At 27.9% G+C, this 25,984-nt stretch overlaps 3 protein-coding genes across 3 annotated transcripts; 2 read left to right on the forward strand and 1 right to left on the reverse strand.

The window, feature by feature from the left end:
- The first annotated feature begins 2,988 nt into the window (after positions 1–2,988).
- LOC108558641 (facilitated trehalose transporter Tret1-like) lies at positions 2,989–4,687 on the forward strand. The gene is made up of 2 exons (XM_017915624.1): positions 2,989–3,100; positions 3,175–4,687. Exons 1-2 carry the CDS (start codon positions 3,025–3,027, stop codon positions 4,542–4,544), a joined length of 1,446 nt encoding a protein of 481 aa, XP_017771113.1. The 5' UTR covers positions 2,989–3,024; the 3' UTR covers positions 4,545–4,687.
- Positions 4,688–8,045: 3,358 nt separating this feature from the next.
- LOC108558639 (facilitated trehalose transporter Tret1-like) lies at positions 8,046–9,523 on the forward strand. Its single transcript, XM_017915622.1, has 2 exons — positions 8,046–8,127; positions 8,184–9,523. Exons 1-2 carry the CDS (start codon positions 8,046–8,048, stop codon positions 9,521–9,523), a joined length of 1,422 nt encoding a protein of 473 aa, XP_017771111.1.
- Positions 9,524–12,141: 2,618 nt separating this feature from the next.
- LOC108558640 (carbonic anhydrase) lies at positions 12,142–25,984 on the reverse strand. Its single transcript, XM_017915623.1, has 7 exons — positions 25,652–25,984; positions 19,667–19,698; positions 15,690–15,878; positions 13,211–13,329; positions 12,837–12,929; positions 12,559–12,780; positions 12,142–12,501 (listed from the first exon to the last, which is right to left on the reverse strand). Exons 2-7 carry the CDS (start codon positions 19,695–19,697, stop codon positions 12,364–12,366), a joined length of 792 nt encoding a protein of 263 aa, XP_017771112.1. The 5' UTR covers position 19,698; positions 25,652–25,984; the 3' UTR covers positions 12,142–12,363.

The raw sequence follows: 25,984 nt of genomic DNA on the forward strand, positions 1-25,984 counted from the left end.
AAATAAAATTACTTCTTTATTTGTATAAAGACTAGATTGAGAATGAAAATATCAAAAAGAAAAAAACAAAATTAAAAAAAGGACAAAAGATTTTAGTCGTTAGCTTTCGTTTAATACCAATTAAGATGTATAATTAAATAGTAAAAAAAAAACAGAAAATTTGAGTAATCTTAAAGACACAGTTTAATTGTTAAGAATGATTACCAAAGAAACCAAAAACTGTCATTAATGATTGAAACGTACTTTTGACTCGTTTATAATTAATGATTAAAGATTTTTTTATACAAATCTTTGAATTGTAAATCAATTAACACGAGAATTATTGAGATTTTGTTACGTGACCTAATTTTGGAGATAGATATAAAATATAAATTTGTGATGATCATATACAGATTTATAAAAAAAATGGAGAAAACTTATGAACAATTACAATATTTTGTCAACTTTTTTAAATCTTTAATTTTTGGTAAAAATAAATGTAAAATTAAATTAAATTTTAACACTTTTTTTTTAAATGTGTATATACAACATTGAATTTTCAACACCTAAAACATAATTAAATTTTAACGTGCATTGTAAGTGTTCTATTAATACAACTAAGTGGATTTAAATTACGTACAAATTTTGGTTGAGAATAACAAATGGAAAGCATTTAATCCAATAATGATTTATTGGTGTGCAGATTTCCTCTGAGCATTTCGTAAACAGAAATTTTGTTGGAAAGTGTTGAATTATGTGTGCACGCAAGTCACCTCTCTAACGGTGTACACGGATTCAGGTGTAAACAGTAATCCGACAACAAACACTGCAGCAATTTTTATATTTGCATTTTGTTTAGAAGTCATAGCCATTGTACAAATGTTCAATCCCCCCTGCGAATTCGTTTACACAAGATTTATCGCACGGTATTTGCACTCTACTGCACTCGTTACATCACACATTGTTACATCTAAAATTATTATTATGATTAAACTGCCTCATAACAATTTCATTGTCTTACTTATTCTGATTAGATTATAATAAATTACTTATATTAACGGGCAATAGTTTTAAACCAAAAATTTATGAGGAAAAATCTTTTGAAAAATATTTATAAGAAATTATAAGATGTTAATACTAATACGCTTACTATACGAAAAATGCAGCACATCAAGAACTTCTAATTTCTTTCTTTCTCATATTCAAAATAATTAGTTTTTTTTTCAACTATTCGCAATTAACAAAAGTATATTCAATTAATGATATTATAAGCTGAACTGTTGTGTCCATCCACTAAAGAGACTGTGGGATATCTACTTCTCTTGTCTTTGTGAAGAAGAATAACAAATAAAGTTATGTAGAATCAAATGAATTTCATTAAATTCGAAACAACTGAGACTCCACAATGACAACAGAAGAAGATATCCCACAGTGTCCAGAAAACCATCCCTGGGACACGACAGAACTGTGTGTTGATATTTTAGCTTTGAAAAGGTAAATTTGCAATAAAACCTACTAGAAAATCTATTTGTTAAAAGCTCATTGTTATTTTGTCAACTAAGTGAATGTGTGCAGTATTTATTTCTTTATACATTTTTTGATTTCATTAGATTTGAGTAAATATGTAAATGATTTTGTTTGTTTGTTAATTAGCAAATGGAATTGTAGGCATAAACTAATAATAATTAAATTGCACAAACCATCGAAAAAGTTTTTTTGTTTTTTCATATTTACCTGACTTTTTGCAACGTTTATCCGAAATTTTAAGTTATTAATTCATTAGTCAATAGAAAGTAAAATTTACAATATATAAAGTTCACATATTATAGAATTTGTTTCGTATTTCAGAATCAAGTTCTTAATTAAAGAATTTCTAATGTTTTTTTTTATTTGCAAGTAAAACATTTAGGTGATTTATAATTATTGCTTTCGTTAATATATTTATTTATTAGTTTGTTAATTATTTGATAGAAAGTATAAATTTTAAGTTATTAAGTACTAATAATATAAAAACAAGTCGTGATATTTGAAATTTTTATTAGTAGATAATTAGTAGATTCGTAAATATATAAATTAGTTGTGTAATATAATATATAAATATTTGATGGCTAATTGATTGAATTAATAAATAAATATGACAATTTCATTAAATTGTACAGATATTAAATAAAAAGTGTATCTGAATTGTTGAAATTATCAAATGATGTGAAATTATTGTTGTTTTATTAATTGGTTACAATTAAAAGTTATTAAAATTCATAATTTATGGAAAGGTTTATAGTTTTTGCACAACAAACGTATAGTTTACACGCTGCAATATATTTTGAAATGTTTATTGGTATATTAATTAATTTAATGAAAGGATTGATATAAATTAACTAATAGTTAAAATACACAAATAGACTATAAAGTAGATCTTATTTTAGAATGTAAGTTTATGGCGATAAACAAAATTCGCTGAGAATTAAACTGTCAGATAGAATTGATTTAGTAGAAATTTTGTGCGCAATTTTATAAAATAACATTTGTTACTAACGAAAATGCGAGAAGGAAGATTAAAGGCCGTTTAAAGCAAACCAAATATTTACTCGGAATTGTGTAACGAAAAATCCGGAGAATACAAAAAAATTGCAATAATTGAAGTTACCAAGAAGTTATCGAAAGCATGTATCAATTCCCATTAGTTTTTAGCTTATAATTTATAATTTGCGTAAGAAAACTAAACCATAAACTATGCGTTCATATTGTATACGCTTATGATGCTGTTAAACCAGTCAAAATTTTCCTATTCTCGACTCTATTTGCGGATGAGCATGAACAACATCAAAAATAAACATTTTTCATTTCATGAAAAAGAGACAAAATTATTATTACAATTAAAATAATTGTGTGATGCGGACGGTGCGCACCCACTTTTTCCCACACAATTTTGCGTCACGTATCTTATCTTTTGGCTTTATAATATAAGCTAGTTTCGTTGTTCCTTCATCTACAATTCGAAAATCATCTGGTCATAGAAGAGATCGCATCCGTAAAGCATCCACAATGAAAATCCACGCAAGCGTCAACAGCAAAGTGCCGAAGAGCAAACCGAAGTACCAGTATTTAGCAACGTTCTTCGGTAGTTTATTTATTTTTTTTATTAATATTGTAAAATAAATTTTGCTAATTTGATTTGTATTTTGTTGTTTGCAGCGACGTTCAGCATCATGACAAGTGCGATGCATTACGGATGGCCTTCTCCGTCCATCCCGAAGCTCCTCGACGGATCGTCGCAGCTGACGTTGACGGATGAGGAGGGATCCTGGGTGGCGGTGATGCCTCTGATAGGTGCAGTCGTTGGCGCCATATCGGCCGGGTCCCTTCTCGATAAAATCGGACGGAAGAAGACCATACTGTTGACGGGAGTTCCGTACATCGTCTCCTGGGTAATAATCGCTTTCTGCAAGAACGTTGAACTGATGTACACCGCGCGTTTCTTGGCTGGAATCGCGGATGGTTTGACATTTACAGCTGTTCCGATGTACCTGGGCGAGATCGCCGATCCGAATATAAGAGGACTGTTGGGCTCGAGCTGCTCTATCTTCCTGATAACCGGAGTTCTTCTCATCAACGGTTTGGGACTCTATATGAGCGTTTCCGTAACAGCTCTGATCTCCACAATAATGCCCATCATGCTGTTAATCACTTTCTCCTTTATGCCGGAAAGTCCGTACTACTCGATCATGAAGGACAAGTACGATGAGGCTAAGAAGAATCTGAAGATCTTGAAGGGAATCGACGATGTCGATCATGAGGTCAACAGATTGGCGAACGCCGTCAAACAGCAAGCTTCTGAAACGGGGAGCATGATGGATCTGTTCAAAGTAGCGAGCAACAGGAAAGCGGTGATAATCATGATCGGGTTAAGAACCGTGCAGCAGTTGAGCGGAATAACAGCTATAACCTTCTACACGAAAACCATTTTCGACGATGCCAAGACGAGCATCTCTTCGGAATTAACAACCATCATCTACTATTCCGTCCAATTGATTTTAACGTGCATGTCTTCTTTAATCCTCGACAAAGCCGGAAGAAGACCCCTGATGATCTTCTCCACAATTGGCATCATAATATCTTTATCCTTCGAAGGCGCTTACCTCTACATAGATTCAGAAACATCCATCGACGTCTCCGAATTCACTTACATCCCCGTCATCGCTCTCCTCACCTTCATCATAGCATACAGCATCGGCATGGGCACAATCCCAGTCTTGATGTTAGGAGAACTCTTCCCCACCGATGTTAAAGCTTTCGCTTTAAGCTTAGCCGATATTTACTTCAGCGTGATCGCGGCTGTCGTCTCCAAGTTCTTCCAAATCATGAAAGATAATTTCGGGATGTACGTTCCGTTCTTCTGCTTCACCATTTGCACCATATTCGGCTTGGTGTTCGTATTGATCACGTTACCGGAAACGAAGGGTAAAACTCTCGAGGAGATTCAGGATATTCTGAAAGGGGTTAATAGCTCCGAATCAGAGGAGAACGGTGAAGAGTCTGAGGACAAAAGGGGAGCTCGTTTCTAGAAAAATCCCACCAAATTCAACGGGAAAACCATTTGTCACGTAATCGAAGAGTCTGAGTTAATAAGAATGATCTAATTTTAATGAACCTAATTTTATCGTACCTGCAATCTCAACATATTTTTTTTGTTTTGTTAGATATTTAAGCTCTGATTTATATTTTAATTTATGAATAAAACATATTAAATATACGTATTTTTTACCTATTACCTAATAATAAAAACGTAGGTTTTACGTTAATATTAATATAAAAACTCAAGTTATATTTTAAGAAAGATTTAAAAAGCAAACCGACCAAATAATTTTATTTCTAGAGAATAAAATATATATAAAATATAATACTTAAACTAAATTTTTTGTTTGTTCTTTTTCATCGAAATGTCTTTTAGTGAATAACACACTCTAATTATAAAATGCTACAGGAAACAATTAAGAAAAAAGGAAATCAATTGTTCCAAGAAATGAGGATAAAACAGTGTAACATTGTAAAACTAATAATTTTAATAATCCCACGGTAATGACGGAAGAATTTTCCAATTATCTACTTATCCTCCTCATAATCGAAGTCCTGGAAATCATCGGCAAGAAGATGAAGAACAAAATGATTGCCTTATTGCATTCCCATTTGTAGAACTTTAATTCCCATTAATTCTCCTAAGTAATTACACATTTATTGATATGTATTTTACATTCTTTCACGACTGTATTGAAACATTAAGTGCAACTATTTCCTCTTATATTTTATTAATTTATATAAATCGCATTAGAATTATAATATTTTGATTATGAATTTAATGTGTGTTTTTCAAGTGTTTTGGTGAATGGGAAGGACAAACTGAAAAACAACGATTTTTTCTCTCCTTTATTTTATGGTGCGCTGCAAAACATGTTGTTCGCTCTTAATGTTGTACTTCGTGTTTTACAACTTCCAAGTATATTTTTTCAAAAAAAATTAAAAATAAATTTCTGACTCATTTTGCTAATATTTTCGTCAAAGTAAAATTGTATACATTTTATATTACTTTTGCAGTAATTGTATAGTTTATAAATTGCGTTTAATTTAATATCAAATATTATATGAAAATAACTAGAATTTTTGTTTCTTTTTATTACGTAGAGACTTGTAAAATCGTTAAAAACATTTTAGTATATAAAATTTGATACAATTTTGTCTTGTATTTCTTACAGAATGGTTATATAAACCTTTTTCATGTCTACAACAAATGAAAAAAAATATATGAAATACTGATATAAATACTTTGGTCGATAGAATTTTGATCAAATTAAGATCAAAAATGTTAGTTTGTTGCATCTAAAGATAGTTTAAAATCTTTATTGAAACATTTTGTTAAGCATTAATAAACATATATTTTTTTAAATTTTAATTAAGAAAAAAATATATACAGGTACAGGTATATCCCGACTTACGAACTAGTTTCGTTCCTAAAGGTTGTTCGTAAGTCTAATTAGTTCGTAAGTCGGGGGAATTTAAAAAATAACATGGTTTTTACTTTTATATATGCTAAAATCCGTATTACTGACTGCATAAATTTGAAAAAAATAGATTAAAATAAACAAAATACTACTTACAAATAGTTTTCAATGTAGACATCACAATTATGTAATATAAAACGACAAAAGAAACAGATGCAACAGAAAAGATAGTACATCTTCCAAAAATATTATATTTTATTAAAGAAATTATCAATTTTTGATTGCACAGTTAATTTTTTTATCACTATATGTTTCCTTGTAACAAGTTAGAGCTTTTATAATTTTGTTCGTATGTCCGGGAGTTCGTAAGTAGGGGGCATCGTTTTTTTATAAAATATTATAGCAATAGCATTACGTTCGTTTTTATGTGAACAACAAATTCAAATATTAAATTATTATTGTTTTTTTTTCTAAAATAAATGTATTGATAATTACATAAAATATACAAATATGTGTATTTAAAATTATAATAATAAACTAGGAAGTAATGTTTCAAATGTCACACATATTGAAATCATATTTAAAAAGTAAATATCGTAAAGATAAAAACTATTTACACAGAAACTACTTTTTAAAGTCTGTGATTAATTCAGTGAGATTACGCTCAAATTACCTGTAACGTAAGTTATAATACGTAAGAACTAACAATTATTGTAATTCCATAATCAATTCGTAAATATATCTATAAAATAAATCGAATTAATAACGATAATAAAAATTAACAAAAAAAAAACAGTAATGTATAATTTGTTGTTTGCTTTTATTGTATTAAACAGATTATTAAATAATAAGATGTATCTCAAAATATACCTAAATGTTCTTTTGCAATATAAATTAGTAAATATTATGATACCAAAAAATGAAAATTTTGTTAAAATTAACAATTATGTAATAATTTTTAAATTAGTAAACAGATTCAATATTCTGTTATTAAAAAAATAATAGAAAAAAACAGCCCCAAATTATACTTCATTTTTATTTCTCTAATAGTAAGTATTTTTCTTACGTAAGTGAAATTAAGATTATAGACGCTGTGCAGATGTTAATTTCCTAAATAATATATGAATAAATATATGCGAGAATTCTTGAATGTTCGTCTATTTTTGTTCTATTTATGTTAGGTGATGAAGATATTCGTAGTATAGTAGTCACATTCCGAATTAATAAATATTTTGCATTGTGATTCAGAATATTTCAACAGTTATAATTATCGTATCCTATTAACACGTATTTTAACAATTTTAACAATATAAATCAAATTTTGTTGCGAATTTATTTATTTATTTCATATAGGAATTAGTAGATTTTTGTTTTGATTGTAATAACAAAACGTAAAATTGTAACTTTTGATTTATACTCAAAATTAAAATACTAGTAGTATTATAAAGATGTACATAAAGTTAAAAGTTGTTACTTTTGTAAATAATCATTATTTGTTGTCACAATGATTAAAAAATAAATATTTGTATACATAAATCTTTGCAAAGATTTAGATCATTAATTAATGATGTAAGAATATAGTAATTTATGTTCATAATTTTAAATTTATTTGTTAATTCTATTATAATTCTATTATAATTATTGCAATGGGATCTTTGTTTGTTGTTGTTTTTTCTCATAAGATGTAAAAAATAAAGTTATTAATTTATTTACTAAGAATATGCAATTTCTATATAAGAAATGTGTCCAACTTAAATTGGAATAACCAAAGATGAAGATTACGTAACGCAATCACGTGTAACTGTTTCTGGTGTATTGGACGTCAGTTCGGTAATTATCAAAAATTAGTTTAACGCATGTGAATCGATTAGTGATGTTTTTCTGGTTACAATAATTTTTCGACACGACAGCCTATCTACTACTCAGACGCACACATCAATGAATCAAAAGGAATATCGACGATTTCAGCTCTTTATCTAAACGGTATATAAACGAGTGCAATATACTTGTGCACCTTGTGTTTCACCTCACGAGGAGGAAACATCCCGTCATTGAGAAAGAACACACAACATGAAGTTCATCGCAAAGTCCATTAGCAAAGTCGTTTCGCAGGAGACGCGAATTCCTTATCAGTATATAGCAACTTTTACCGGTAAGTTAATCATTACAATTATGTGATTTGTTGTAATTATTATTCTCTAATTTCAGGTTCGATTGTTGTTGTTTCAACTGGGATGCTGTTCGGTTGGGCCACCCCATCTTTACCACAACTTCTTTCGCCCGATTCACCAATACCTTTATCAGATTCGGATGGTTCGTGGTTAGCCGTGATGCCTTGCATCGGAGCAGTCGTTGGATGTTTGGCTGCTGCTCGTATAGTGGATAAAATAGGGAGGAAAACTACTATGCTCTTGGTGTCTCCGATTTACTTCGTATCTTGGATGATGATAGCTTACTCTCAATCTATAGCTGTCTACAATTGGGCCAGATTGCTTTCCGGGATTTCCGATGGAATAGCTTTAACAGCATTCCCGATGTACTTGGGTGAAATATCGGATTCGAAAATACGCGGTTTATTGGCCTCTTCGATACCTGTGAACACGGTGGTGGGTTTCATGGTTGTATCCATGATCGGCTCCTGTTTGAGCATCAAATTAACAGCGCTGGTATCATCGACATTACCAATCCTTCACTTTGTTTTATTCAGTTTCATGCCTGAAAGTCCGTACTTTCTGTTGATGAAAGGGAAACCGAAGGAGTCTAAAGAAATGTTGATCAAGTTGAGAGGTTACACCGACGTGGATGAAGAGTTGAAGCGGCTGGAGAAAGCTGTTGAAGAAGAGAACAATTTGGAGACTAACATTTGGGATTTATTTACTGTGAGAAGTAATAGAGCAGCTGTTTATATAGTGGTTTGTCTTCGAGGATTGCAACAGCTGTGCGGACCAATGGCCATCATGTTCTACACGACGATCATCTTCAACGAATCCGGGAATTCCCTTTCAGCGGCAACCAGCACCAACATTTACTTTGCCCTTCAAGTGATCTGCGCTATAATTTGCTCGTTCCTCGTGGATAAAGTTGGGAGAAGACCTCTACTAGCCTTATCAGCGTTGGGATCATGCTTGGCCTTAGCTGTTGAAGGATCTTACTTCTACGTACGAGATTACACTTCTATCGACGTAACCAATTTCAGTTGGATTCCAATCGCTGCTCTCTTAAGTTACAACATCATCTTCAACTTGGGCATTGGAACGATTCCTGTGATGATGTTGAGCGAATTGTTTCCAACGAACGTGAAAGCTTTTGCACTTTGCCTTGCAGATATTTACTTTGGTGTTGTGGTGATATTCGTTTCAAAATTCTTTCAAATCATGAAAGACTCTTTCGGTATGCACGTGCCGTTCCTCGCGTTCTCCTTCTTCAGTGCAATCGGTTTAATTTACATCATCTTCTGTATACCGGAAACCAAAGGGAAAACTTTAGAAGAAATCCAGGATTATTTCAAGGGAAGAGTGAACAAAAAAGATATTCAAACACATTTATGATAATATTCAAAGTAGGCATGATTTGTTTTAATCACATTTGTAAATATTAATAAAACATCTGATTATATTTATTATTGGGATTTGATTCTAATTATATTTGTTATTAAAATTTATTTAAATATTTACAATTTTACTCACCTGATTTTCAGCGTCAAAATGCGGTGGCAATCGCAAGCACGACTATGTCAAAATCTTGACTACCAAAATCCCGTCAATTAAAATCCCGTCTATATCGAAATCCCGACAGTATCTTTTATTATTATAAATTTCTACAATAAAATTTTTATGGTAGTCGGGATTTTGATTGTCGGGATTATGGTAGTCGGGATTTCAATATAGTCAGGATTTTGATTGTCGTGATTATGGTAGTCGGGATTTTGACATAGTCGTGATTTCAAGCATCGGGATTTCGAAAAGGTCAGGATTTCGAACGTCGGGATTTCAATAGACGGTCTTTCGGTTGTCGGACTTGCGATATAGACCCGTCAAAATGAATAACATATTCAGTAGTAGTTTTCCAAACAAAAAATACTAATAATGTAGTAAGTTTTTAAATATAAAAAGTAAATAGTAAACTTTCTCTTGGACGCACATTTCTCAATGAATCTGTTGATTTGTGTTTATTCAGACGACTCAAACTTGGTTGTAAATATTTACTTTGTAGAATTATTAAAAGCTGTTTCTATCTTCACCGTATTTTGGATGAATCTTCAAATTCTATGAAGATTAAAAGTAATAATCTTACAGATAAATCTATTAATTTACTAATCAGTAAAATGTATAATTGCTATAGGCAACTTATATAACTTTGAGCAACAAATTTCTTGATCTATTCATTGTTTAAGTAATGGTTAATGCTTAAATATGTTAATAAAAATAAATAGATAAAATCATATACAGCATTTTGCTTAACGAGCAAAATAAATTATAAGAAATATGACTTTTTTAACGAGTGACAATGAGAAGTTAAAACTATTATGTGTATTTTTAAATATGTTTCACTATACGAGTAAAAATTTGGAAATTTTGTAACAGATTAAAGTCGTTAAATCGAGGTTCCATTTATAAATATAGTGATAATTTTGTTAATGATATCAAATATGAAATAATTTTAAAACTGGTTATGTAACCTAAATAAGAGAACTTCAAATTTAACTGATTCAACTGTTTCAGTACGTTTTTTATTAGTATCTTTTAATATGAAAACATATTGTTATTGAAGTACTAAATATGCGTTGTTGGTGGAGGAATTTGGGCTATGATAAACAAGTAAGAATAAAAAACGAAATAATGCTGATTTTGCGTTTCAAAATTGTATATTATCGATATGTCAGCAGTTTGAAACTTGTTGATGTTGACAGTGTTCCTCCACATATTGATCAAGTAACAATGTTTACTACAATTATCAGAAAGTGCTTCCATGCAAATTAATTTAAATGTTTATCTTGTTTTCGTATAATAATTACATTGAACAAATTCATATTTCTGTAATTTTTTAAATATTTTTTTTCTTGTTAATTAAATATAGTTTATCTATTGATTTGTAAGCTTTCATAATGATATCTCAATGAACTATATAAATTAGTTATTATTTGCATTACATTTTTATCTTTAGTCGAATATTCTATATATAATTTAGTTGGGTCTATATAGCAAGCCCGACAACCGAAGACCGTTTATTGAAATTCCCACGTTCGAAATCCCGACTGCATCAGAATCTCGACAATCATAATCTCTACAAACATAATCCCGACTATATCAAAATCCCGACTATATCGAACATTTTTACAATAACATTTTTAAATTATTTTGGAGCGTAGTTTGTTGAATTATTCATAATAAACCTTAACATTATGAAACAATCTCAATTACAATTAGATTATTAATTGTTATTATTTATTATTAGTAACAATTTAAAAGTCACAACGCTCCGGAATAATTTAAAAATGTTATTGTAGACATTTTCGATATAGTCGGGATTTTGATGCAGTCGGGATTATGGTTGTCGGGATTTTGATATAGTGGGGTTTATGGTTGTCGGGATTTCGATAAAGTCGGTATTTCTAACGTTGGGATTTCGAACGTCGGGAATTTGATTGACGGTATTTCGGTTGTCGGGCTTGCGATTGCCACCGAATTTAGTTTTAAATAAAATTACTGTAGGAAATAATTTTCAAGATATTTTTAGCTTTATATGAATATTGTATATTTTACCAGTTATAAGCAATGTATGAAATGTAGAGTATTTGTATAATAATATTGTTAAATAAACAGAATCATTCAATTCTATTATAAACGATTATAAAACTTGTAGAAAATCATAACATGTTGAAATAAAAAAACTCATTATACGTTCTGAATAGAAAGTAGTCAATTATTATATCTGCTGTAGATTTTCATGATTATATCTAAATCAGTTATAAGGTAATCATTGAATCGAAGAATGCCATAAATATCAATTTGATCCATATATAAAAACAACAGTAATTTTATTATATTTTAATTTTTACAAAAGTTAATCCATGTTGTAAGAAAACACTTTGTCAAATGATTGTTGAATAATATTTATTCAAATGAAGTTAATTTATGAGGAAAATAAAAAAAATCAATAAAATATGTGTATTAAAATAGTTTATTTCTTCTTCTGAACATTTTATGTACAAATATAAAATGCATGGAACTAAAATGCATGTTCAAGGCACTGATCATTTGTATTTAGAACTTAATCAATAGACGCTAATCACAATCGTATTTTTAAGTAACTAATTCCGTTCGTAAGAATGTATCCTCTAAGTATATATATATATTTCTTGCTAAACCAGTGTCAAATATAAATATAATCACTGTCTGCATTCCCTGATAACCCTTTCTCCTAATGGAACTGTAGGACGGTAGTTGTTCTTCAGATAACCTTGATATTCGTCACAAGGACAAACGTCCTCCGAGCAATAAGTCTTTAAAGTCCTAAACGCTTTCAGCTACAAAAAAAAAATAATAATTTAATCTTGCATGAATTGTTGAAACGTTAATCGTACTTGTTCATGAGATACTTCGATCGGTTCTTGGAATACGATCCAGATAACGCATTCCGAGCAAGGTGGGGTTGTCAAAGATCCCATGTACGTCCAGTATCCACTGTCTTTGGGGAGGAAGTTGCTTGGGTCCATGGGAGTGGAGATCTTTGCATTGCAACTCTTATGTTGAATCAAGTTGAATTTCGACACGATCTTAGCTATGTCATTGTTCGGTTTTCCGGGCTAAAAAAACAGTTAATTATAGGAGATGTCTTAAAATTGTTAAAAGATAAACGTACCTTGATGAAAACACCGAGAACGCACAAACCGTCCGGATGCTTAGCAGCTTCTGCGAACGAACTGTATTTGGTATTCCAATGCACCAAATGCAACTAAGAAAAAACGTAGTTAATTTATCAAAGTTTTAAACAAATTAATTAAAACAATGTTGCTACATTGAGACTAAATAAACCCAAAACTTACTACGAACAGTAAAATATGCAAAGATAACAATATTATTACCAAAACAATACTTTTGTAAAGGCATGGTCAACTAACCCAACTTGCTTTAATTTAATGTTGAGGGCCCCCAGACAATGTTAGTGGAGGGCCCTCAGTAAGTGTTAGTTGCGGTCCCCTAAATAGCGTTTATTAAAGAAAATAATATACATACCTCTCCAGAATATTTCTTTCCTTGCACGGTATGTTCAGAACCCTCTTCATCTGAGGCTCCCCAATGGCAATGGAATTGCTCTAACATGTATTTCCCTTCCAAAGGACCTCCGGACAATTCTGTATTAACAAGTAAATCATAAGTTAACAAATTTAGATCTTAAAGTAAAAATATAAACATACTGTTTACTCATTTGATTTGTGTTTTATTACCAGTGTTTCTTGCAAAATCAATATAATTGATTTCACAAGGATACATCAATTTGCATTAAAACAATAAACGATTTTATTTGGCGCAAATAAACTAATTTTAAGAACAATTAAGAACATTTGTTGCATCTTTTATTTGTCAATTGGATTAGTATTTATGAAAATTAAGCAATTGTTCTTAATAAGTAAAAATTAGATCTAATATTCGGCATCAAATTGGACGTAAAATGAATATAAAAACACAATACTTTCTAAAATAAATTAATATTGAAATATTGAAAATTCTCTGTTTTATAAATTTGCATTTTTTTATAGAATTATTTGTAACGCATAATAAATATATTGAAAATTGAAGATATTAAATGAAATACTTAATAATTAATGTTGTAATTTTTATAATTTTGTTCAAACCTAAAGAAAAATGATGTTTACTTTTCTTTTTCTTAAAAACTGTCCATTTTCCTTTAAAAAATTGCAAATTTTCTTGAATTATTAGTTAAGTCATTAATGTTTATAATTAAAGCGGATATAACAAAACAATTTTTTATAATTTTCTTTAAATCCAAATTAAAATGATATTAACTTAATTGAAATAATCATGTGTGCTGCATTTATTGAAACATCAAGTATCATTTGAAATATTGTCAACAATTTAACAATTGTTTTATACATTTTCTTGAGTCATTTATTGTAAGTATATAATTAAAGTGCAAATAAGAAACGATTTATATAATTTTGTCTAATTCCCAATTAAAATGACATTAACGTAATTGTAATAATCTTGTCTTGTCAACAACTTAAAAAATGTTAATTTCTTTAAAATACTTCCAATAATTAAAATGCAAATCATATGTTTTTAATCCGTATTAAAAATTAAAACAATATTATATATAATTTTGTTTAAATCCGAATGAAAATTATGTTAACTTATTTTGTCATGAGAATATTTTCTAAAAGAATCAAATATCATTTGCAAAATCTTGTCAACAACTTAAAATATGTCGTTTTTTTTTATACATTTGCAATTTTTCTTTCAATCATCTGAGATGCAAAATACACTTATTTAAAATTAAACATATATAATTAAATGGACCATAATTAAAGTGCTAATAACATGCAATTTCCACAATCTATATACGTTTATGGCAATAGCTTTGTCCCTGAAGTACATAGCTACAAAATTATATTTAATCCAAATCTGCAATCTATATCTTGAATGTTATTATATAATATAACTATTATCTGTGCAGAATTTGTTTGTTCTTATTGTAAATTGAAAAATCAATTGTTTCAACAAATTAGAAACATTTTTTTGTATAGATATTGATTGTATAATCATAATTCGTAATTTTAATATTAACATGTTTAATTTACTTACAGATTTGTACATTTGTTCAATAATAATCAAAACAATTTCTTAATTTTCATTAGAGGCAATGTGAATTATTATTCTGAATATTTGAAATGTTTTAATATCATTTTCATTTGTATTTAAATAAAATTGATCAATTTTAAAATTTCACAAATTTGACCATTCGTAGACAATCTTTTGTTATAAAAATAAGAATAAAGTACAATTTTTCATTGTAATTTCAAGTATCATGAAAAATAACACTCATCACTGATTTATAAATTGATATACAATATTTATTTTTACTAAAATAGTTCTAAACTAATAAATTAAAGATATTTGAATAAGGAATTATAGATATGAAGCAGATATACGTTTTTAGAAGCATTAACTTTCAATTGGTTAATTTTCATGTAACTATGTCATCATTGGTTATTAGTAAATTGAAGAAAATTCGTTGATATTTATCGTTTAATGTAATTAAACTCTGTATTTCGCTTTTCGATCAATTTCCGTTCGAAGTAAACTAAGTTTCAAGAGGTCAATGTCAAGCAACGCACAGAAGAACCAACCTATTTATAACCGCATTAGCACATGGAAATTATGGTAAATCGTCGAAAGCATTAACAGTTCAAACGATCCCCATTCATCAAACACAATACAAACTACAGTGGAACCTCACTTAACGAGCGACGTTTCGAGTGAGTATGAGAAGAGAAGACCAGGATTGGGCGCCTGCTACATCATTTTTAAAATATATATTATGTGTATTTTTGAATATGTTTCACTATACGAGTAATATTCCAGAAATTTTGGAACGGATTAAACTCGTTAAGCGTGGTATTTCCAATTCAAACTTGATATTGGTCATTTCAATGCACTTAAAATTGGATTGCGTCTTATGGTATTTAATATTTACCTGATCCTTGTCCATCAACGTTGACGACCCAAGAATGACCATTGTTGGCCAGTGTTTTCTCGTTTTCTGGGATGTACTTCCATGTCAAAGGCTTCACTTGTTCAGTCTGCAAGTTTACAGGGCAGATGTCGATGGGACTCTGTCTCACTCCACTTGCGGCAGGGAATGCCTTCGACCATGTCTCAGGTCCTGAAAAAGTACAAACAAAATAAGAAAAGTTTTTATTGCGATAAATTTAGAAGCACATCAAAGTTATTTGCATTCGATTTTCATTGAGAGCCAAATATTGACGCTAGCCTTAAAACAACAAAAGCTATATTTAGAGCGTATTCAATCAAATTGGATGTGATTTTCAAATATTTACGCAATTTTGCGTGCGTTACACAAAGAAAACAGAGCTTCCTATTTTCATCGAAATAAATTTAATTTTGCTTCTAATCTTTGCAAATTAACATATCTTAGTTTTGAATATCTAAACGCAATTTTTCACATAGATATTTCAGGAAAATTTTAAATAATATTTCAATAACTTCAGCAGTTAAAATTCGATATGATTTTCCAAAAATGTATCTTAATTTTTAGGATCATTGCAAATATATACTATTTTCATCGTAACTAATTCATTTCACTTCTTTCTAATGAAAATGAACATTGTTTAAATTTCCTTTTCATAATCTTTAATTAATTTCAGGTAAATCTTTTAGTTAATTTCTTAATTTTTACATCTAAACACTTTCATAAACTTTGGATATGATTTTCTAATATTGACTTAGTTTTTCGCGCGTTACCAAACAATACGTTTTTACTTATTTTCATTATCATTATCAGCTTGTAATGAAGCTTCAGGAAAAAAAAAGTGCCATATTTCCATATTACCAATCAAATTATTTCGTAGTTTTTAATTTTTACTTGTATATTTCTATAAATAAAACATGTAGTGTATCAGTAATTTTAGTAGAAAATGCAGAATCATCACTGAAATTAAATCTGATTTTCATAAAGTTGCTCAATTTTACTTGAGTTACAAAAAAAAATCATAAAATTTCAATAATTTCTGGAGCAGAAAACATTACTTATCTTACTTCTTTTCTTTGCAAATTAACATTTGTCGGTTTAATGCATCTATACTCAATTACTCACATGCATACTTCAGGATAAATTTCAGTAGTTTCACGAGAAGATCGAGAAACAAACAAACGTCGTCATGCGATCCAGGCACAATTTACAAATTGAATTTACCTTTTTTCCTTATTTTTTTTTTCTTTCTCGAGACCTTATCTAATGGGCACGCAATCAGACGTAAGCAAATATATTTACATAATTTCACTCTCTCTCTCGTTCTTTCTTTTAACCGAATTACGTGCGGCTGCTCGGAATTCTGAGAATGTGAAAAATAGTACGTTCAAGATTTTCAAATCGTCCCCCCAATTTATTCACTGTTGTTCGCTTACATAATTGATTTTAAATCGTTTGAATGCACTAAAGATGATTGGAAAAACTCAGACATTATGCACCCATACATACGGTGAAATATTTATTCGCATTAATATTAATGCGGCCTTCGAGGAACTTTATTTGGTTCCTCCGATGTTTCTGGAAAGAAAGTATTCGTGAGCATTGTGTTTTTAATTTAAATTCACCTGTTTTTCTACATCATTCACTTAAGATTTTAAATATTACATAAGGACAATTCAGTTATAAAGGTAATTTTTAAGAAAACGATGAAAAAAAAATGTTTAAATTGCATTAGAATATTTCATTATTTAATATCAAACTATATTATGATATATTGTTAAAATTATATACAATAAATGCATTTATTCTGTTCATAAATATCTCACATAGTACGGATTCTATCAGTGCGGATTCACTGAGAAAAATTAAAATAAATTCTAAAAGATGAGTACAGAAGTAAATTCGCAAATTTGTACAGAAAATAATTTTTATACATAAATGGTCGTTTTTTTCCTCGGTTTGAAACAGTGCGAAAAAGATATTGACGGAACCGCACTATGTAAGGAATTGCTCTAAAGTGTACTAAATAAATTAAATTGAAAAATTCATTTCTTGAATTATTTAATGACAAAAATATTGTAAACACATCAAATTGGTTTATAGTTACCAAATTAATAACAAATTTATAAAAAGGAAACACTTATTGAAATTTGATTTCGTTCCACCTATTTTTTTTTTGGAATTTTCAAAGTGTAATTATAAAATTGAAAATCCATTGAAAACTGCTTTTATTTGCAATGTTAAGACCACAAAGTCATCGGAAAATCGTCCTCTACCTACTAAATTTGATACGCTTTCAAGTACATAGTCATGATTGGTTTTTTTTTTTCACTGAATGGTTTACTGGTTTCTTGAGTTCAACCAGCAAACTAATGAAATAACAACAAATTAACTATTTCCTTTCTTTTGTAAATGTGACTAAACACATATGAAGTTAAATTATATTGAAAATATTTCTTATATGATTTGAAGATATTTTCATTTGTAATTTTGTATTAAATATTTCAAATTTGGAAATTGTTTAATCATAAACAAATATCTGCTTTATATTGTAGAAAAACGTGTTATTTTAGAGAATATTTTCTATTCAACAATTTAAAAAAAACAGCAATAACTCGTATAGTCCGGCTAATCGGTTTCGTCAATATCCCGGACTGCTTTAAACCGGATTAATCGAGAACTGTATTATACATATATACAGACTGTATAAATTGAAAACCTATCATTGAATATGCATATTTCTATAAGAAAATAATTTTGTTTACTAAATCAAGAATTTTTAAGTTCTAGATCATTTTTAACGAAAAAAACTACACAATTATCCGTTGGATATTAGGATTTTCATATCTAACCTTTCTTTTAATCTTATTTAGGTAACCGCATTTCAGAAGCACTGCTTATATCAGCAACGAATTGTAATCTCTTTAAAACTGTATGGAAATATCAGGAAAACAAAGATAATCTTTCTACCATATTTCAACTTCCTATTTAAAGAATTTCTGGAAGATATTTTATCATTAAGATAAGTGATATAAATGCACTTTACTTAGAAAAAGCTACATCACTACAAACTTCTTCAATTTTCTAACAAAATTCCAATGATAAAATAATTTAATATTTACTGATTTTAGTACATTGACAGAAAAACGAGATGCAAAAATAATTCCTCAAATTTCAAAGCCTTCAAATGAAAACACATCATTTTGCAGATTGCAACTTCCTCTCTTGAGAACTTCCGGACGATATATTCTCATTAAGATAATGTTTTATGTGCACTTTAGTTAGAAAAAGCATGAATCATATTATTTTTGGTAAATTGATAAAAATACAAAGTTATGTAAAAAATGTAAGAAAAAGAAGAAAATATTCCAGATTTGTAATTTATAAAATATCAAAGCTTCCATATATCAAAGCTTCCAAGCTTTAAGTACAGCAAGACCTCGATTTAATTCATTCCAAAAGTTTGAGTGTAAGTCGAAAACCGCGTAAGTCGAAAAATATAAATATAATATAATATAAATCCAGTGATTCTTAAACTTTGTGGTCCGTAGAAAAACAACCAGGATTGATCTGCCTTTTGTTACGACTCACATTATGAGAATAACCGCTATATACAATTTCTGGAATGTTAAGTTGGATATTGAGTTTTCTGCATATCCTTTCCTGTATGAAACTGTGTAAGTCGTGGACTTACTGTACAGTTTTAGTTAGGAAAAACATGAATTACGACAAACTTATTTAAATTACAAAACAAAAAAATGCAATTGTAAAATAAAGCAATGTTAACATCATTAGAAAAACAAGTTGCAATAAAAATGGCACGAAATTATTTGAAAATATAGCAAAAAGAAAAAGGTAATGTGCATAATTTCGTCCATGACTTTTGCACGCAATATCGAATTACATATCATTATAAAACACACAAAAATGCATGCGTATAACAGAAGAAAAAACAGACTCACCATTTTCAGATCCGTATCCCCAGTGACTCATTCTGAAAACGAACAAAAAAAAATGTGGTTAAAAATTAAACACTGACTTTGCGAGATTCCACACTTCGAAACAGTGGCTCATTCAAATTACATTTTATATTGAATGCAGATTCGGGTCGACCTGCGATTACAATTTCCGTTTCGTTACAGTTTACTATTGTTTTTATAATGCTGATATAACACACACAATGATTAAGTATTATATTAATAACAATTTAAAATTAAATTCAAAATTCAGTTAATTAATAAATGAGTGTAATTTCAAAAAATAAAATTTATTTTTTCTCTCTTCAGGAAATATTTCCAAATTTATTACTTATTTAATCCAAATTAATCTGATCACAAATCCATATATAAATCTAAATTAATTACAACAAATCCTAATTAATTTAATACAAAACTGATTCAGATTGTTATTTTTTTCTAGATTTTTGATTTTTAAATTTTTACTCGCGATTTACCACGATCCAGTCTAGACTAGACTTGTTTATCAACGCTTTGGTTACTTAATAAAACTAGTTTTTTTTCCTCCTCGCTGAAATATATCCATTGTCACGCGATACATTATGTTTTTCCTTACTTATTTACTTCAAATTTCCATGAAAGTTGTACACAAATTACATTACAAATAATTTGTCTTCAACTTTCTTATCTCAATAATTAGTTTCATATATTTATAAATATAATAGTAATACTTAATGATTCTTCTATATATTCATATATTAACTTTTGTTTGCGTTTTGTTATGAACACGTAAAAACTAATTATATATAAATTTGAATAAATATGTAAGAATTACAGATATTCTCGAATTTAATAAAAACGTAAATTAAAGGATTTAAACTATATTTTTTTAAATTAACTTTTATTTGTAAATACTGATGAATTATTATGTAGAAACGTAAATTACAGGATTTCAACTGAAATGCTTTTGGAAATGTTTACTTTCCGTCTATTTATAGTGTTTATTGTGGGAGTATTCACAGTTAGTAACATTTTCAGTTACTATTTTCGCGCTAAGAAAGAAAGTATTTACAAACAAAACGAAAACCGTCGGCTTAGGTTTAACGTCGATTGTAAAGTAAAATATTTCTGATTTCACAAACGTTAAACAAAATAATCATTCACAAAAATAGCAAAAAAAGATACACAAAATTCTTTAAAAACTCGTAAAATGAAGTTATTTGTTTATTATCCTTTCTTTTACAAAGTAATAATTAGAAACAAATATATAAAGCCTTATTATAAAGTAATTATATTATGATTCCATTAAATAATTCTGATTTAAAGTAATTTCTTTTGTTGATTCTATTACATAAGAATGAGAATTATACAAATTATGAAATTTAACATAATTTTCTTCATTAATTTGTTTAATAATCAGATTGAAATTAATACAATTTTCATTTAACACAATCTTATTTTAGAATTGTGAAATATAACAAAATTTTATACAAAAACTAGTATACAAAATTAGAATAATTCTGAAATTTATCGTAATTTTTTGTCATTCATTTTTATTTCTTACTCTTCATTTTAAATAATCAATTAATCTTGTATCACTTCTTAGCCTATAATTTGAAAAAAAAAACAAAAATCCAAATTAATTGTTCAAAATTTGTAAGTAATTGAAATATATTAATTATTTATATAACATTTTTTTGGGGAATTTAGTATCAAAGATATATTTTCTTTTATAAAATTTTCTCTTTTCAAAATTGTAGATGTAAATCAAAATTATTATGCTACTAATAAATGTAAATGAAATGTATATAATTATTTTTTTTATCAAACAAACAACTCGCTCGTATGATTTTAGCTCACAAACAAAAAACCATAGTAAATATTGAATTACCCATATAAAAAAGCAACGAGTACATTAAAAACTTATCATTTAATGCATGATAAGTTCTTGAAAACGGTGTAGGTGTTTTGCGCAAAAAAAAACACTCCAATTCGTTTCGATCCTAATCATGGATAGTGAAAAACACCGGATACCTACTTTTTTTTTAATTAAACCAAAACATTACGTGTCATGAAAAATCGGATTGCAATGAGCTCTTTGTATGTGGTAATTGCAATAATATCGATTCAAACAGCAACTAAAGAATTAAAAACAAAGATTGTGATTGAAATAGAATAAATGATCTATTTAATTCATTAATTAATGATAATTAACGATAATTGTATACAAAAATAAATCCATATAGCTATTATTTTGCTACCGATTAATTAATTAAAATTTCGATTAAACATTGACGTCTTTGCGGCAATTAATGCATTGAGTATAATGAAACAAACGGGATACAAAAACATAATCTAATCAGAGCCAATACTGAATAATATAAATAAACTTTTTGTTTGTTAATTATCTGAAAGCATATGGATGTACGCAAATAATTGTTGTTGTTGTTTTTTTTATTATCTGTTATTAATAAAAATGAAGAAGCAAGGAATTCTCTGTGATTTGTACATTGCGAATATGCAATAACTATTTTTGGTATTGCAATACAGAATTTTGCATGTTCCACAGTTAAAAAGGATGCGCTCGTTTAATTGCATTTAACAAGATGCAATTGCCGACGGACACGGATTAAATTACGTTTTCTTTTATTGCTACAATTTCCAGAGAAACGAAATGCACCAATATTATAAAGTAATACCTCCTACAGTCCGGATTCGATCAGTCCGGATACATTACATTCAAAATTAATCAAATTTTTCCTTTATGCATTAAGTCTTATCATTTTTGTATGTATTTACTTCCTCGATAAGTCCGAGATATTGGCGAAACCGCACTGTGCGAGGCATTGCTGCATTTAGTTTTATTTATCAATTTATGAAAGTAATTGTAGTACATAATTTTCACTATATATGTACTCTTTTTTTTGTATATTTTCACTAAAACTAAAAAAAATATCAGTTTCAATTAATCTATGCTCTAAAGTTGAGAACATAAATGAAAAATTTGTTTAGATTCAATTAATGGAAACAAAAAAAAATGGACTTATTCAAACATAACCAAAACATTTCAAGTTCATATAAAGTTTAGCAATTTATTCACTAGTTTTACTTAATGATCAATAATTTTGAAATACAGCAAAACCTCGCATTGTCCGGATTCACCACGGACTATGGTGAATCCGGACAATGCGAAGTTTTCAAAAGAAATTAAATTTTAGTTGAACAAAATACATATAAAATCTAAAAAATATTACATTATTATTTATCTACATTTTCCCTTTATATAGTGAAATCTCTTTTTGTGCGGTTTATTTTTGTATGTATTTAATGCCACAATTAGTCCGGTTTCCAATTAATGATCCGAACTATATGAGGTATTACATTATTCAGTTTTTTTTAATTAATTAATGAAAATAATTGTATTACACAATTTTCACTATTGATATTCTAACTTTTACTCATATTTTTGTATATTTTCACTAAAACTGAAAAATTATCAATTTCAATTCATATATGCTTTAAAATTGAGAATACAAATGAAAATATTTGTTTAAAATTTAAACAAAAATAATTTCAATTAATAGAAACAAAAAAATGTTTATGTTTGAATGAACATAATCAAAACATTTAAACTTAATATAATGTTATTCTTCAGTTAAACTTTTATTTTTTTTTTTGTTAATTCACAACCTGCCAGTTAAACTTAATAATCAATTATTTTGTAATACACAGCAATACCTCACATAGTCCGGCTTCGAACATAGCGGATTCATAATAGTACGGTTTCAATATATCAAAAAAAAAAATAAATTTTAAATGAGAAAATTAAAAAAAATGTAAAAATTTGTTGCCTCAAATTATTTTGTATGCATAATGGATTCTTTTGTTATCTTTACACAGTTTAATCTGGTTTGTGCGGTTTATTTTAGTATGTATCTAGTTTCTTGATTAGTCCGGTTTCAAACAGTGGTTGAACCGATTATCCGCACTAAGCGAGGTATTGCTGTATATTAGTGACTAATAGAATATAACATGTAATTATAATGAGAAATTAGGTTGAAATAACATAAAGTAATTGTAATTCAAATTCATACAATGAAATTATAAAATTAACTGTAATTATAATAAAAACTTTTCTCATATAATGAAACACAAGTTTAATTATGAAAAATATAGAAAGTTTTGATTTCAACAAATTTTGGCTCAAATTAGTAATGTGTAATAATAATGAGTAAATAATTTTCTAATAATTACAAAAATTTTCAGTTAATAGCTATAAATGCAAATACATACAAGTAATTATTATTATGTTGTGTGAGATTATAAAGTTGTTTATAGAATTTAATCAATATTAACATATTAAGTTAATGCGAGCACAATTCATTCGTTGTAAATAATTTTCATGAAAAGGTTATCAAGGCGTCTATTAGCTTTATATATATATTTAACGCAGGATCAATCAATAATAATAATGAAAATTTTCATAATTAATGCATATGATAATTTATAATTAGGGAATTACACATAAGTTTAATAATAGAATTGATCTCACGTATATACGTATAATAAGGTATAAATATTAAAAATTTCAATAATTATAATAAATAATAATAATGTTATATCATAACAAAATTTTAATTAGAGTATTACACATAAGTTTAATAATAGTGTTTATCTCACGGATTGACCGAATTAATGCGTTTTATTAAGTTCAAACGATATCAATATTGAACATTTCAATAATTATTGAATAAGAATAAATTTATCTGATTTTCATAAGAAAATTATGCATTAAAGTAATTATTTTTTAAATGTGCATGACGAAAATTTTAATCCTAGAATATATTTATTTCATTTTTAAGATTTTACTGAAAAATATTCTAATAATATTTACTTAATAATATATATAAAACTTCTCGTTTTTAAATGTTTTTCATCAATTTTTCATAATAACCATATTAATTTTTCATTGTATTTTTATATGAAGTAATGAAATGAATAAGCTTAGGTTTTAAGTAAAATTGATTTTTATTTAACAACAATGTAATTTTTTTAATCTACTACGAAAATACGAGCACAGTAGATAAATATACAAGTTAATTAATTTAACAAATGAACATTAGCCAAAATTGTATTAATATTAACAAATTTTAAATATTTGCAATTTTATTTAACGTATTTAGTAACATTTTTTTTAATTTTCAATTGATTTACATCAACAAAAGACAATCAATTATTATTTTGAAAAAAAAAACAGACAAGTCTTTAACAAATTATGAAGAGTAGGTTTGAAAATTTGAAATATTTCTCGTAATTTATATACAAAAGAAGTATTAAAGCGAAATTTCTATGATTGTTAACAATAATTGCAATAATTTAATATAAATTGTATTTTTTTTTACTTTCAATAAAGCATTATTACAATATTATTTTAAAACCGAAGTTTAAATTTTTTTAAAAACTATTCCTCATAATTAATGAATAATATTGGTTTAAGAAAGAGTATAAAAACTTATGGTCAATAGAAATAAAAGCAATTGTTAAAAGTTTCATACAAGTGTATTTTCTTTGATACTTTAAATAAAAATTAATCAAACAAACTTAGAAAAATGAATAAAATATCAGTAATTGAACAATTAGTTTAAAAATAGTTTGAATTCACTTACTTTCTTTACATTGGTTTTTTATTAAAAATCAAACAAAGTTGTCTGTCTATCAACATTTCATCAAATTTTTTTATGTAATGAAAAATTTCAGAACGAATCCAAAAGTTAATCATGAAATGAAAACAAATAGTTGAGGTATTGTGATTAATAAGCAAAATTAAATGTTTTAGCTTTTAAAAAGGATAAATATTATATAAAATAGTTTCAATGTTTATGAATTTCATATGTTTGTAATTTTTTTTAAATTTTATTATATTGAAATTATACTTGAAACTTTTGCAAACAAAATACGATTATTAGTTTTAAATAGTTTGAATTCACTTACTTTGTCTACTTTGGTTTTTATGAAAAATCGAACAAAGGTGTCTGTCTATCAACAACAAAAAAAAAGCTCTGCGTCGAACACTTTGGAGAATCTGGCACGGGTCAGTAAGCGTACAACTTTAGCAGGAAAATAAATAGCCGATACTTTGCAAGTGTATGCGTATATGTGTGTGTGTTCTATCTTTCACTGTCGCATCCCCACCAGAGCACGTGGCTGTCTCTCCAAAATGGAATTACATAATAATGTGCATTAAACAATGAGCATTTGGGAGGGCGTCATGTCAAGATGGAAAACGACAGAAGCAAGAGCAGCAACAAATAATGGAGCGGATCG

This window comes from Nicrophorus vespilloides, unplaced genomic scaffold (assembly GCF_001412225.1).
Source record: "Nicrophorus vespilloides isolate i.1.1-1 unplaced genomic scaffold, Nicve_v1.0, whole genome shotgun sequence".
Taxonomy (NCBI): Eukaryota; Metazoa; Arthropoda; class Insecta; order Coleoptera; family Silphidae; genus Nicrophorus; species Nicrophorus vespilloides.